General features: G+C 41.2%; 1 protein-coding gene across 1 annotated transcript in view; it reads left to right on the plus strand.

The window, feature by feature from the left end:
* Positions 1 to 13,212, plus strand: part of slco3a1a (solute carrier organic anion transporter family member 3A1a) — a 35,492-nt gene extending 22,280 nt beyond the window's left edge. The window contains exons 3-10 of the mRNA XM_085779199.1: positions 5,613 to 5,711; positions 5,803 to 6,075; positions 6,795 to 6,959; positions 7,048 to 7,246; positions 8,556 to 8,727; positions 9,083 to 9,255; positions 9,374 to 9,438; positions 11,318 to 13,212. Of these exons, the coding sequence (XP_085635325.1) occupies positions 5,613 to 5,711; positions 5,803 to 6,075; positions 6,795 to 6,959; positions 7,048 to 7,246; positions 8,556 to 8,727; positions 9,083 to 9,255; positions 9,374 to 9,438; positions 11,318 to 11,670 (1,499 nt within the window). The 3' untranslated portion in view covers positions 11,671 to 13,212. The remainder of the gene's footprint in view (positions 1 to 5,612; positions 5,712 to 5,802; positions 6,076 to 6,794; positions 6,960 to 7,047; positions 7,247 to 8,555; positions 8,728 to 9,082; positions 9,256 to 9,373; positions 9,439 to 11,317) is intronic.
* The last annotated feature ends 722 nt before the right edge of the window (positions 13,213 to 13,934 follow it).

Below are 13,934 nucleotides of genomic sequence, written 5' to 3' on the forward strand. Positions count from 1 at the left end.
TCCATTAACAGAACATCAGTTACGAGGTTGATAACCACCAGTCACTGTAATCACACATGGATTGTTTTTTTTACCTTCAACACATTAGCACGGACGATTCGACATGATGGGTTGTGTCACTTTGTGGCTGGTATGAGTTTGGCATAAGCAGATTGAGTGATTTGTTGTGGCCACCGTACATTTCCCTATCAGGCTCGTTCACACTCTGTATCTTCCCGTGCTAATTATCTGTCATGTCTCATTTTGTCAAACACTAAGAGTCCTCCACACATATTTACTGTCTAAACTGTTTTGTTGGTATAAAAATCCATGATTCAAAGACCCATAAATGACCTTGTGTGCTTCTTTGTTTTCCTTTTTTCTTTTTCTTTTTTTTTCTCCTAATGGGGGAAAACATTTTACTTTTGGAGCTGATGAGAGCAGAGGAAGCACGTTGCCAGGAAGCAGATGGTTGGTTGCTAGGCGTGGTGGTGTGTGTCTGACTTTTTCGAAGTTGAGGTGTTGGGTGGTTATTGTTGGATTGTGTAACTATGAAATTTGTCCCTTTTGTCTAACTGTCAGCATGAATGATACCAGCCCACTGTACAGTTTACATGCAGGAAACAGCCTGTGCTCAATCATCTGACATTTCTGGCCAGTTAAAGTGTTTCTGCTGAGACTCTTCAGATGTTAAAGAAAGAAAGAACAAAGTCTTTACACTTTTACACAGAGGATGTCATGACCTGATGTACAACAGAGGAGGAAGAGAAGCCTTTTGTTTGAAAGCTCTATAAATCTCACAGTCTTAAAATTATATAGCTACTTTCAAGATAACCTTTGAAACTTGTTCTTTTCTTTACGCGGTTCCTCTGCCCCAAAACTGTTTGATTGACCCTCTGACTTAAACTTAAAAAAAAGTTCAGGCTCTAGTGTTGGAGAGCTGAGGCACGGGCTCTGAGCTTCATCTGTAGCAATCACTTAGCTCACTCTCAGTTTCAGTCTGGCCCCATGTGAAAGTGGCACAAGCTGTTGTTTGGCCTCCCACATCGCAGCGTCCCTCTGCTCTTATTTAGTTGGGGAGATTGCCGAGCCAACTTGAGCAGGATTAATGGAGGCAGAGAAGGAGTTCCCTTTGTACAGTGAGAGCAGGAAACGAACTGAGGACGGCGGAGCTGTAATGAATCTGACACTTGGAGTCCCGTGAGCTTTTCTGTTATAATCTCAAACACTTAGATGGTGTAAAGAAACAAAACTCGGCGACTGGGGGCTTTTCTAAATGTCGAGGACCCTAATGTAACGTCTGTGTTGAACGGCTTTTAAAAGCTGCCTCTCACTTGGTTTCACCTGGCTCCATGTTAATCTCAGGAGTGTTTTTTTTTTTATGTTGAGTGTAGCCCAGCCCAGCCTGCTGCTCTCATCTTCTCCTCTGTTATTGCTTAATCCTTGCATGGTATTTTGGCTCGACCGTTACAAGTCTACAAGATGCAGGTTCCTGTATGTCGTGTACTTAACGTGGAAATGCTGTGTCCATGTGTGAAGAAGAAGAGCATGACGTCAAGTACCTGTCATTTCTGCTCAACCACAACTGCTCCACAGGATACAGAAAACGCCCCATACCTTCTTTGATGCGCACACGTGGGCATTTGTTCAGACATTTAACATTTTGAGTTAACTTTCAAAATTGTAGTGCGTGGGTTAGAGGAGGACGCATCTGTGGGTTAATTAATATTCGGAAAAGGACCAGCCTCATGGACAGCAGCTCTTCCAGTCTTTTCTCTGGGTCTCTAAACAAATTAGAGGGAGACAAAAACACTAGAGCCGAGCTTTGTAATTGAATTACATCTGACATGCTCCTCTGAGAGTATAATTCACAGGATACTAAAAGGCTGAGGCGAACTACAACATGAACAAATTAGTTTGTTTAGTACTTATCTCGTAACAGGACTGCTGGAAGGGAAAAGGGATTTAGAGGCAGTTTGGAAAAGTGGTGTATTACAAAGATTACCCGTGGCTCTGGTCGTGTATTGTCCTTCATGGAGATTTAATGTGCTTAACTTAGGTTTTCCTTTTTTTCAGTTTAATCCTGCTGTGAAATAACACAAAATATGTCCTGTTACAGCTCGACCAGGCACACTTGTCTCTTTGTTTTTGCAACGGTCCTCAGTCACAGTCGGAGTTGGCTTTTAAAGAAGCCCTGAGGCGGATGGGACAGAGACATTGGTAAAGTAACCAAGCTTGTCGATATGGGCCCAGGGGAATTGCTCAGATGAAGCAAACCAGATAAACTCAGATTTGTGGTAGCACGTCACTTGTATCCTGTCCACAGAAGTCTGTCTGTACATCTAGGTGTCTAAAATATAAAGGCATTAATTTCATCATAATTAACTTTTTTTCCCACTCCATAATTTTTGCCCGCTGAAATTGTTGCACTGCATTTGACATGTATTTGTTTGCTCAGACATGGCTTCTTGTAGCTATACACCGCTCAGGTTGAGGTTCAGTGTCATTCATATCGGTGGTTTCAATTTGAGCACACATGTGACTGAACACAAGGTAGCATTTTTTCCAAGGGGACATAGTGAAATCAGTGAGAGCAGCACCTGGAAAGCAGTGATTCATTCTTGCAGTTTCTTAAATCTATACAAATGAACCATGAAAACGACAATTTTTTAGCTTTAACAAGTTACGTGCCATGAAAGATTAAAGCAATTAAAACTACAACTAGCAGTTTTTACACTTACACAGCAGTAAAACATGTAAATACTTCTGGTCCGTTGTTTTATTTGGAAAGAGCCAGGCTAGCTTTGCTCCTGTTTACAGTCTTTGTGTTAAGAGAAGCTAACCAGCTGCTGGCTGTAGCTTTGTGTGTATCATGCTGAGCTGACAGTGATATCACTTTTCTCATCATGGAGAACAAAGATCTAAAAACAAAACTGAATAAGCACACCTAGAAGGAAGTTTGGTTAACTTAACATGGAGGCTTATTCACCAAATCTACTGAAGTATCACCTGGAGTCAAACTGGACAATTAAAGACATAAAGCGGTGTTTGATATCTGGTCTTTTCTGTCTAGTTAGGAGCTTAAAAGAAGTTTTTTTTATCTTCAGCATCTCACATTAAGTAGATTAGTTTCTTGTGGATGGAGGGAAACTGAACTGAAGCAGTGTCGGACTTTTCCTCTGTTTTGACTACAAGATCCAGTTTGTCTTCATAGCAGCTTAATCCCACTGTAAAAGACTAAATTTGCTGCATGCTTTTCCTCTGCTGGCTGTGAGCTCGGAACAAGGGGGAAAAAAAGGAAAAAGCTATCAGAAATATTTTAATTAATCTTCCACGAGTACATTATTATCACCAACTTCAAAATCGCACGCCCCTCCCTTCTTGTTCATGAGCAGCAGATTGATAAGGGGGCTTGGTCTTTCTTAGATCAGTGATCTTTTCCACATGCAAGGCTTGTGCGGTGGCACAGTGTTATCATCAAGGCCACAGAGTTTCTTAAAGCAACTGGGGATAATAGTCAAGGATCTCAGTGGAAACATTTATCCCCTCAGTGGTCGCGGGGCCTGCGGGCTGTAGCTGAGCCCTCGTCTCCTGGAAGGTGATTTCACTAACTGAATTTCCTCTTTGAGGTTTCCTGCAGTTGTGATGTTGTTGCTACGAGAAGACAACACTCAGTTTCTAAGGAAACACTCAAAACAGAGGTTGCACACAGGCTTCATTTGCAACACCACAGGCAAATTTGCTGTTCACATAGTGACTGCAAGCCTTGGCTCATGAGAGGGCTGTTAAAGTGCACATTTACACTGGTGTAAACACTCCCTGATGGGCCACAACAACACATGTCCATGCTCTTTGTGTGTGTGTGTGTGTGTGTGTGTGTGTGTGTGTGTGTGTGTGTGTGTGGGTGTGAATGCCCCTATGTGAATATTGGATGTGGTTTAAAGGTGTTGTTTCAGATGAGCCGTTAAAAACTTTTTATTTCAGATTTCACAGTTGCACGCTGACTGACAGCGGAGGAAATTAGCATTGGCGTTGCTACCTTCCCTCTTTACATATTATGAAACCACTAAAGCTAGCAGAAGGAAACCCGTCATGCTCTGACGCCCTTGTGGACATACGTGTGTCTCTTTGTTCATTTCCGTGCCGGTCTGTCACCCGCAAAACACGTTTCATTTGTGTGAGAAAAAAATAAATCATTATGCTCCACTGCCACAATGAAAGCCTCTTCTCTTTTGTTCCACTCTTCGTCTGCCTAAATGAGCCAATACCACTTTATAGTTCCTGAGCCGCACCTAACGAATCTGTGAGCCATTTCCTTTATGTGGAGAATAAACTGTGATGTGAATGGAGCTACAATTATGCGAATCTGTTGACTCCCTTCCTATGTGGGTGGTCAAGGCAGGAAGCAGACCGTGCGTTCACTCTGAGCTCTCACAGAAACATACAGAGCTTAGTCACAATTTCCACGCTTGTTCATTAAAAGCGGCCGCTCCCGGGCAATCGAAACGGCCTCTTCCAGGGAGACGGTGGTGCTGATAGCAGGCGATGCTGCAGACCAAAACCTGCAGCCAGTAAAAGAGGATGTAACTAATGCTCCAAAGCAGGAGGAGGAGGAGGAAGCTGCGATAGCGGGGATAATTTCATTTTATTTTTGATGGTAACTTGAGGCTAGCGTCGCCATTCATGAGTGTTCAAACTTAGAACAAGATCTGGTTTGTCACCTGTGTGCCAAGATACAGTCCAACACTCCACACTGCCGTCTAATAATACCACGGATCACAGGACATAACAGACAGGGAGAAATTTGTCTCCCAAATTGAGCTTTGAGTCTTCATTATCTGCCTGCAGTCTGAGTCACGGTGCCAGAGTCTCACCCTGCTGACAGCGCTCTAATGAGGATTTTTGGATCAGGCTCCACATTTTTTTTTTTTTTTTTTTATCTCCAGCTGCCCCAGCCAGAGCAGATTGGGACAAAACAACTGGTTTCTGCTGTCAGGTTTCTTCTTCGCAGCGTGTGCCGTTTTCTTTTTCTTTTTTTTTTGGTATTCTGTTTGTTCGGTATGTTACCCAGCGAGGGTGAGAAGGCACAGCCATGTGATCATAACAAGCACAGTCACTGTTTGAGCTGCTGCCACTGCCACACTTGCCTTGTGGTTTTAACTGGCTGATGTGATCATTCATGACAGCCAAAATGTTTCCTTGTTCGCTGTCATGCTACAGCCCCTTACCTCCTGGAAAAGCCACATGAAAGCAAGCAAGACTCGCAAAGAATGTTAAAACATCACCGGGGCCTTCTTCTTGATCTTTGCTCTGTGTTTGTAATAAATGACTGAAACGACTTTGAGGCATTTGTGTGTTTTTATTACAACAAAGCGTCTGCAATGTATGTGCAAGAATTGACACAACATTTAAAATCTCCTGGCATAAGGACATTTTAATGCTGCTCGTCCATGACATTGATTGCACATGATACAGTTACTGTATTCATATTATTATTCAGATCATCCAGTTCAGTTGTGGTTGGCGATCTACACATCTATTTTATATCATAGATACTATCTATACCTTATATACTATACTATGTTTAATTCAGACCAAACTTAATATTAAACTTGTTTTTCCTTTCTGCGCAGGAATCCTCTTCTCTACGCTGGTGTTTGGGCCTGCATGCGGCTTCATCCTCGGCTCCCTCTGCACTAAATTCTACGTGGATGCTATTTTCATTGACACTAGTGAGTTTCACGTTTTTTCCCAGAGTTGCATTATTCCTCTTGCCCTTTTCGTTTGTGTGGTATATTGACTGCCCCCTGTGCCTCTCCGCAGGTATGCTGGGCATCACTCCAGACCACCCGCGGTGGATCGGGGCCTGGTGGGCAGGCTTCCTCCTGTGCGGTGCCTTACTCTTTTGCTCCGCTCTCTTCATGTTTGGCTTCCCACAGTCGCTGCCGAACAAAGATGCAGAGGAGGGGGCAGACAGCGAGCAAGTTATGCTCCCTCCCTCTATGAGTCAAGACTACGAGACTCCAAAGCCCAGCAATGGGGTTGCACACAACCATGAGCCTGCCAACAGCCCCACCTGCTGTCAGCAACTCAGGGGTGAGCACACACATCCAATGTGGCCCTGCAATGTTTCAATGCAAGGGGCCCCCTTAGTTAAATGTGCAATACATGCCATATATTTATTAATGTAACAGGAAGAAGTATTAAGCTGATTTAATTTGGTAACAGCTAAAAATACTTCAGCACAGGTAATAATTCTGTAGTAAGCCTCACATATGTTACCTCACTATTATACATTATACTATCCTTATACATTTACTGTAGTAAATAAGCTACCTTTCAATTATGCCACTTTTTACCATGTGTTTATAACATTTAACAATTTAATTCATGAAATTGCTTAATATTTTATTGGCTTGTCACATTTGTCACAACCTCCAACCAGCCCGCTGTAAAAAAGAAAAGAAAAAAAGAAATGTAGTAAAAAAAAAGTGTTTCCTGTTAGAGTAAATATGTGCAGTAGTATCAAAGGGAGGGGCTCAGGTAAAGTACCTGAGAAGTGTTTGTACTTGAGTAAATAGACTTGATCTGCAGTTTGTTTGACCACGGGAGCTGCTCACATGTTTTAAAAGTAGAAGCACTCAACATAATGAAAATTTGCCGTTATATAAGCTACTTCATGATCCTAAACTAGTTTTCAGTCGCTGGAATTAGCACCGATGAAGAAAAGATTTGAAAGCTCTCCACTGAGATTTCATCGGCCACGAGAGAGTCCTGTCCGTCTCGCTCATCCTTATTTATATCTTTATGTCTAGTGATCCCCAAGGTGACCAAGCACCTCCTGTCGAACCCAGTGTTCACCTGCATCATCCTGGCCGCCTGTATGGAGATCGCCGTCGTGGCCGGCTTCGCTGCTTTTCTGGGCAAATACCTGGAGCAGCAGTTTAACCTCACCACCACATCAGCAAACCAGCTGTTAGGTTTGTATTCAGAGCCGCAAACACTCAGACATGGTCACACACCTGAGTACACTGTAATCAACTGTTTGTTTGTTTTTTTCTTTTGAAGGTATGACAGCTATTCCGTGTGCGTGTCTGGGGATCTTCATGGGCGGTTTGCTGGTAAAGAAGCTGAACCTGTCGGCGCTCGGAGCCATCCGCATGGCCATGTTGGTCAACCTGATATCCACTGCCTGCTACGTCTCCTTCCTCTTCCTGGGCTGCGACACGGGTCCCGTCGCAGGAGTGACGGTCCAATACCCCAACGAGTAAGAGAGAGAACTTTAGTACATGGCAGCCATGTTTGTTTACCACTGAATACAGGTCAGGCCAGGAGACGTCAATCAAGATAAAAGTGTAGCTGTTTCGAGATGATAAACAGAAGAGCAGAGCAGAACAAAATATTTCTACTATGCCAAAGTTATGCTTTTTTTCAGATAGATTAAACTGGGTAGAGTGGTGATAGTACGACTATGCAAAAGGTCAAGTGCACATTTCTTCATTTAAAAAAACATTGTGGTGAACGCAGTCACTTTTATCTGGCTTAAATCTGATCAAAGTCAGATCGAAATAGTTGAAATGACTTGGTAGCATGTTAATCGCAAAGTTGTGTGGTTTCAAAAAGTCCCAGATACAACAGGTTCGTGACAAAGCTTCGTAATAAATAACCTTGTAGCCTCAGCAGAAAAGGAAGTCAAGGGAGTCAAAAACCAACTCAGCCGACAGAGATAAACTGAATATGATAATGGGTAGATGATGTAAAATGTTATTGTTGTGTACATTTGGGGATTTAAGTGTGTTTAATGCCCGAGGACGTGAAATAAATATGCATTGTTAATATTTATATTTATTAGTTATCCTAATATATAAATATGAGCAGTTAAACAGCAGTAAAGCAGAGAAAAGTAACACTGCTGCCAAGGTTAGAGGACTTGTCCGTCATTGTTGTACAGTGGACTTACTTTTTATCCAGACAACTTTGTGTCATGTCATGGGGACATAAAAACTATCCATTTTTTGTATGCAGAAAGTTGCCTCATGTTCCTGAATGTAGCACACACTTAAAATAAATAGACTTCATTGAACCAATCACCAGTCTGATTTCAGAGTTTTAGAGCAAAAATTATTATGAAAATGGACATTTTATCCGTTATAATAGTTTGGTACATGTCTAGAGAAGATAGATCACTGTAAACTGTCGTTCAGAACTGAAATCACTGAAAGGTTTCAGGAAAAAGCAGCTGAGATAGATTAGAACAACATTTAAAAATAAAATGTACAAAAGTGCACAAAATGAAATAGGAGAAAAAATGTTTGTTTGTTTAAAAAAAGGTGCTGGTGTAGAAATAGAGACTTTTCGATTTGTTCGCCTGAACCCAGGTGCAGCTGTACAGTGCAGTTTCCATGGAGATGTTAAAAGTGGGAGACCACAGACCCGTAGTGTCACTGATAAAGGGCTGAGAGTGTTTCCTCAATTTTGTTTTCTGTCTCGTACAGATATAGATATAGTTGCTACGTACAGTGAGCAGGGAATAACCAGGTGTGTGTGTGTGTGTGTGTGTGTGTGTTTCCATTCAGGTCACTGGTGAAGGGCTCGCAACCAGAAGCTCAGTGTATCAGTAACTGCAACTGCTTCACCTCCTCCATCAGCCCTGTGTGCGGCTCCAATAACGTCACCTACCTGTCGGCCTGCTTCGCCGGCTGCACGCGAACAGGAAGCGCCCAGACCGCATCCAGCTCTATCTCACAGGTCTTCTGCCCTACAATTACTTTGTGATCAGTGAACGATCTGAGAACGGAGTCTCGGTTTCTGCAGGCACAGGATAGTTATCAACGTGATTGTACTGCAGGAGAATTTTAATTAGAGATGATGCAGAGTGAAAACAACTCCCAGTATCTCATAGTGCTGTCGCCAGCTTTGCAGTGGCTGGGCACTTAAATGATTCTGATGCTCTCAGCATCTCACTATTGCTGCTGTCTCACTGCATCAGTTTTACCTGTCCTTTTAATTTCATGTGAATCGTTTAGTTCCACTGTGTTAACCACCAGACTATTTATAAGTGTGTGTCAGATCTAACGTGTGTCCCCTGTAACTTCTCTCACAGAACCTGAGCGGATGTTCTTGTATATCCTCCGACAACGAATCCGCCACAGCGATCCCAGGGAAATGTCAGACGCCGGGCTGCCAGCGGGCTTTCCTCATCTTCCTGTGCGTGATCTGTGTCTGCAGCCTGGTCGGAGCCATGGCCCAGACTCCATCTGTCATCATCCTGATCAGGTAGATTTTGTGGATGGAAACATGTGAGAGGGCAGTGTTTGTGGGAGAGTGCGTGTACGGGTTTTCGACAAATTTGAAACGTAAACACTGTCATTTCTTCTGTCTGCTTCTCTTGAAGGACCGTGAGCCCCGAACTGAAGTCATACGCACTTGGAGTGTTGTTTCTTTTGCTCAGACTCCTCGGTAAGAACTGTTTAATCTCTTTTCACACAGAGAACAAATAAAGAACCATACAGCATTAGTTGATGACGGTGGAAAAACAAATAGAGGTGAGAGCGGTAAATTAATTAAGAAGTAATCAAGAAGCACACTGTACATAAAGAGACATGGGCTGATATTCCTTTGTAAGTTTCCCGTGAAATTGGGAAATGTTTTGACAATGTCAAATATGAGATAGAATGACAGACAGACAGGTTCTGGTGGGGGTTTGGACGTGAACTATTAGGACGCAGACCCTATAATTTTTCTGCTATTTTCTGCTACCCTTTTTGTCCAAGCTATGTGGCTTCATATTTAACATCTTGACATCAGGGTGGTATAAAATGTATCATCTAACGACGGGTAAACAATCTAATTAACATATATCCCAAAATGTCCCTAACTATTCCTCTATGATTTTATATGATTTCAAACACCATTAGCCATTAGCCATTAGCTACCACATACACCAATCAGGCACAACGTTATAACAAGTAAGTAAGTAAATAACGGCAGGGTTCCCACGCGTCCTGGAAAATCTGGAAAATGGTTCACCAATTTTCCAGTAATGGAAAACACATGAAAAATTAGAAAAAAAGTGGAAAAGCTTGAGTTGTCCTGGAAAATGATTTATCATGGCTACCAGAGCTCTATTTGACTTTTTCAGACCCTTCTAAGGATTTTGTTTCCAAAAAAAAAAAACATGTTTGTGCTGTTCTATGATAAATGTGTCATAATTTCTAAGCATTTAAGATATTATTTCATAAATTAGAGCAATAGACTGCACATTTTTAAATCAGATTTCTGGGAGAGAGAATGAGAGAGAGGAATAAACATAGAAACAAACTGATTAAATTTACAAAATAAGGTACCATTGTCGAAAATAACACTTCAAAGCATGAATGGGACAGGGGATGAATCAGTGTATGGCATAAAAACTAATGTCTGTCAGACTGTAGCAGTTGAAAATGTCCTGGAAAACAATTTCAAGAAAAGAGTGGGAACCCTGAACAGTGAATAACACTTCATCATGGCACCTGTTAGTGGGGGCGGGGGTATATTAGGCAGCGAGTGAATATTTTGTTGCTCATAAAGCTGAAGAAGTTTGTGCTGCTTCTGATAGAAAGGTGTCAGAATACACAGTGCATCGTAGTTTGTTGTGTATTCGGCAACACAATATTAGGCAGGTGGTCATAATGGTACGCCTGATCAGTGTATACGGTCACGGGGGGCTGCTGGGGTCAGTCCTAGCTGACACTGGGCCGACACACAGATACAAACAACCACTCACACACTGGCATTCACACCTGTGGGCACTTCAGAGTCGCCATTTTCCCTAATGTGCGCGTGTTTGGACTGTGGGATGAAGCCAGAGAATCTGGAAAGAACCCACACAGGCACAGGGAGAACATGCACTGACACTCACAACATAAACAGTGCCAACCACTGCACCACTGCACCACTGCACTAATTTGAACATTAAAGCCTTAAAATATGTGTGTAATAGTGTAATCTTTACCTAAACAAAAGCACATGGTGAATCTGTGATCTGCGGTTTAATATCGGCCACTGAAGAGATATTTAAGTCTTAAAATCCTCTAGTAATTCCATTTATAAAGATGGAAAGAAATGACAAATGAGACAAGATCAGAGAGTGAAAAAGTCTTGAGGTCAAGTCTGATGAGCAGGTTTGAAGAAGAATTGAAGAAGAGAAGTGATAAAGATAGTCCGACTGTCGGCACAAGTATAATGTGTTTGGGTAAAGTAATGAAATAATCCCAAAATGTCAAACTAATGATTTCGCACTAACCCATATTGCACATAAAGTGATTTTTATGGAGTTTGTGTCCTCTCTGTTCTACAGGCTTCATCCCTCCTCCTCTGATCTTTGGTGCTGGGATTGACTCCACTTGCCTTTTCTGGAGCACAGACTGCGGCGACAGGGGAGCCTGCTTGCTGTATGACAACGTAGCTTACAGACACCTGTACGTGAGCCTCGCCATTGTTCTGAAGGGCATCGCCTTCCTCCTCTACACCACCACCTGGTATTGCTTACGCAGGAACTACAAGAAGTACATCAAAAGTCACGAGGCCTTCTTGACGCCGACCGAGTTTTACCCCTCTCTCACAGAAGGCCCCAAACTAGTGGACAGGACAAAGTTTATATACAACCTAGAGGACCACGAGTTTTGTGAAAATATGGAGTCGGTTTTATAGTTCAGAAAGCAAGAAAAGGACAAAGTGGGACATTCACTATTCTCTCAAAGGATTAATATTTTATGGTTTTATTCGTCTTTTCTGGATGAAACAAAGTGTTTTTTTGATAAAGGCGATCTATTTGAACAGCCTGTTCAGGTCAAAGGAGACGCAGCGCTCCTCTTCACTATGGTAAACTTTTCAAAGGGTCCATTTTTAGGCGTTTACGTTATCAGCGAGGTGTTGTCCAGTGTTTGCCGGTGAATTCCTGTGTTGACTTGGTGGTAGAAGACCTCTACAGTACTGCCTGGCTCAATCCTAGTTGATTATTAGAGGAGTGGACATGATGCTACTACAACTATAGTTGCCATATTGTTTTAGGTCTGTCATGATCCCAGTGATCTGTGTGACAAATGACAGTTTCCTTTCACTCAGTGCACTCAGCGTGTTCTGTCCGTCACTCTCGAAAATGAGATTTTTATGATTTAAAAAGAAAAAAAACGTTTGGGTGGTTCTTCAGTTATTCATATTTAAAAGTTGCCAAGTGTTTACAAACTAATAGTTCATCACTTTAATGCTTTTTTTTTTTTGATGCAGGAAGGTTTGTTATAAAAAGAGAACAGAAACACTGACTGGGTTATTATAGTGGCCTATTAGACGTTTTAACTGTCAGGAAATTGAGTTTAATGACTAGAAAGAGAAAAAGATAGTGGTCTCATGTCATCATGCACTGTTCAGTTTCTTGTTCTCTTGCTGGATGATAGACACTGTTTTTGATACTGCTAAGACTTGACTGTGAAGTCTCGTCTCATAGGTGCAAATGTGCAATTCATATCTGATACGTCCATGTTTATTACTAGTCTTGTGTCAGACTGCAGGTTTGTTTTACATGGTAGCAGTTTGTGTCATTTCCATGTTTGTTTGTTTTTTACATCTGCAGAGTTTATTCAGCCTAATATGTCTTAATAAGGGATTATTCAATTAAGAATGTTAATTTCTTTCTTTCTTTCTTTTTTTTTTTGACTTTTGCACTTAGTTGAAGAGCAAAGGAGAAAATCAAGAGTAATATTTTTATGTGTTTTGACATTCAAGTAAAAAAAAAAAAAAGAAGATTAGGAGTAATATATTTATTTCAATAAGCCCAGAATGTTTTATTAGAGTGTGTTTGAGAGGAGAATTTAAATTACATATAATCTAATTGTCTGAGAAGTGTGTGTCTGAGGTCACAAAAGATTGGGGACAATTCATAGCGATGAAAGTAGTATGTTGCACAACTGGGGGAAAAAATACACAATCTGTGTCTTCAAGCTAGGCCTGTAATATTTGGGATAAAGGTGTCAGAAATGCTACAGGAGGATGTGTTCAAGGTCAAACTAAGTGAACAACAATTTATTCCTGGTCGTGCTTTTGAAGAACTCTTTGACGTGACTCTGCACATACGACCTGCTACTCTACTGATCTCTCTGCAGTTACAGTTTTGACATAGTCCCTTTTCTTACACTTTTTGTATGGCAACATATCATTTATTTTACTCTGGAAATAAATTATTTTTCAGAAAATAAACTGAAGCTAAATGTTTTTGCCTTTCTTTTTAACGACTTTGTCAGTATAGAGAGCTGAAACACAATTGTCAATAAATTTACAAGTGAAAAGATCAATGAAAACAAAGACACAAAAATCCAATGAAATACAACATTTAACACAAACAATGTTGTGCATGAAACTGAAGCATAACACAGTCACATTATTACTTTTATTAACTATTCTCTATCATTACTAATGAGCTGCAAGGCACTGAATAAATTAGGCATATTTCTATCAACCTAATTATGTAAACAGTACAACAAATTGTATTTAACCATCAAAGTACACGTCACATCATGTCCTATATGCGTCATATACAAATCATATATCATCAAGTACTATATTCCTATCAGTGATATGAAAATTATACCTGAGCAATACTTACTTTGATATACCTTTATTATTTTACATCATATTCTCTCTAACCTTTGAACATTCTTGTTAAAGTACTGAAGCACCATAAAGTGAGTAGTCGGACGTTTTCAACCACCGACTTCTGTTCAGGCTCATCCCACATTCTCAATATTGTACCAAGGGCTCGTTTAGTGAGATGTGAGGCATTGAATTGGAAAAATTAATGGACCGTGCGAGTGTGAAGCCGTCTTTTATTTTGATTTGCAACAGCAGCTTTTTAGTGCCCCAGGTTTAACAGTCACCTTCTATTAACAAGTACAAAGGAGCCACTCGGAAATTGAGCAGCT

The sequence above is a fragment of the Trachurus japonicus genome, chromosome 6 (assembly GCF_045865225.1).
Source record: "Trachurus japonicus isolate A0001 chromosome 6, Traja_1.0".
Classification (NCBI taxonomy): Eukaryota; Metazoa; Chordata; class Actinopteri; order Carangiformes; family Carangidae; genus Trachurus; species Trachurus japonicus.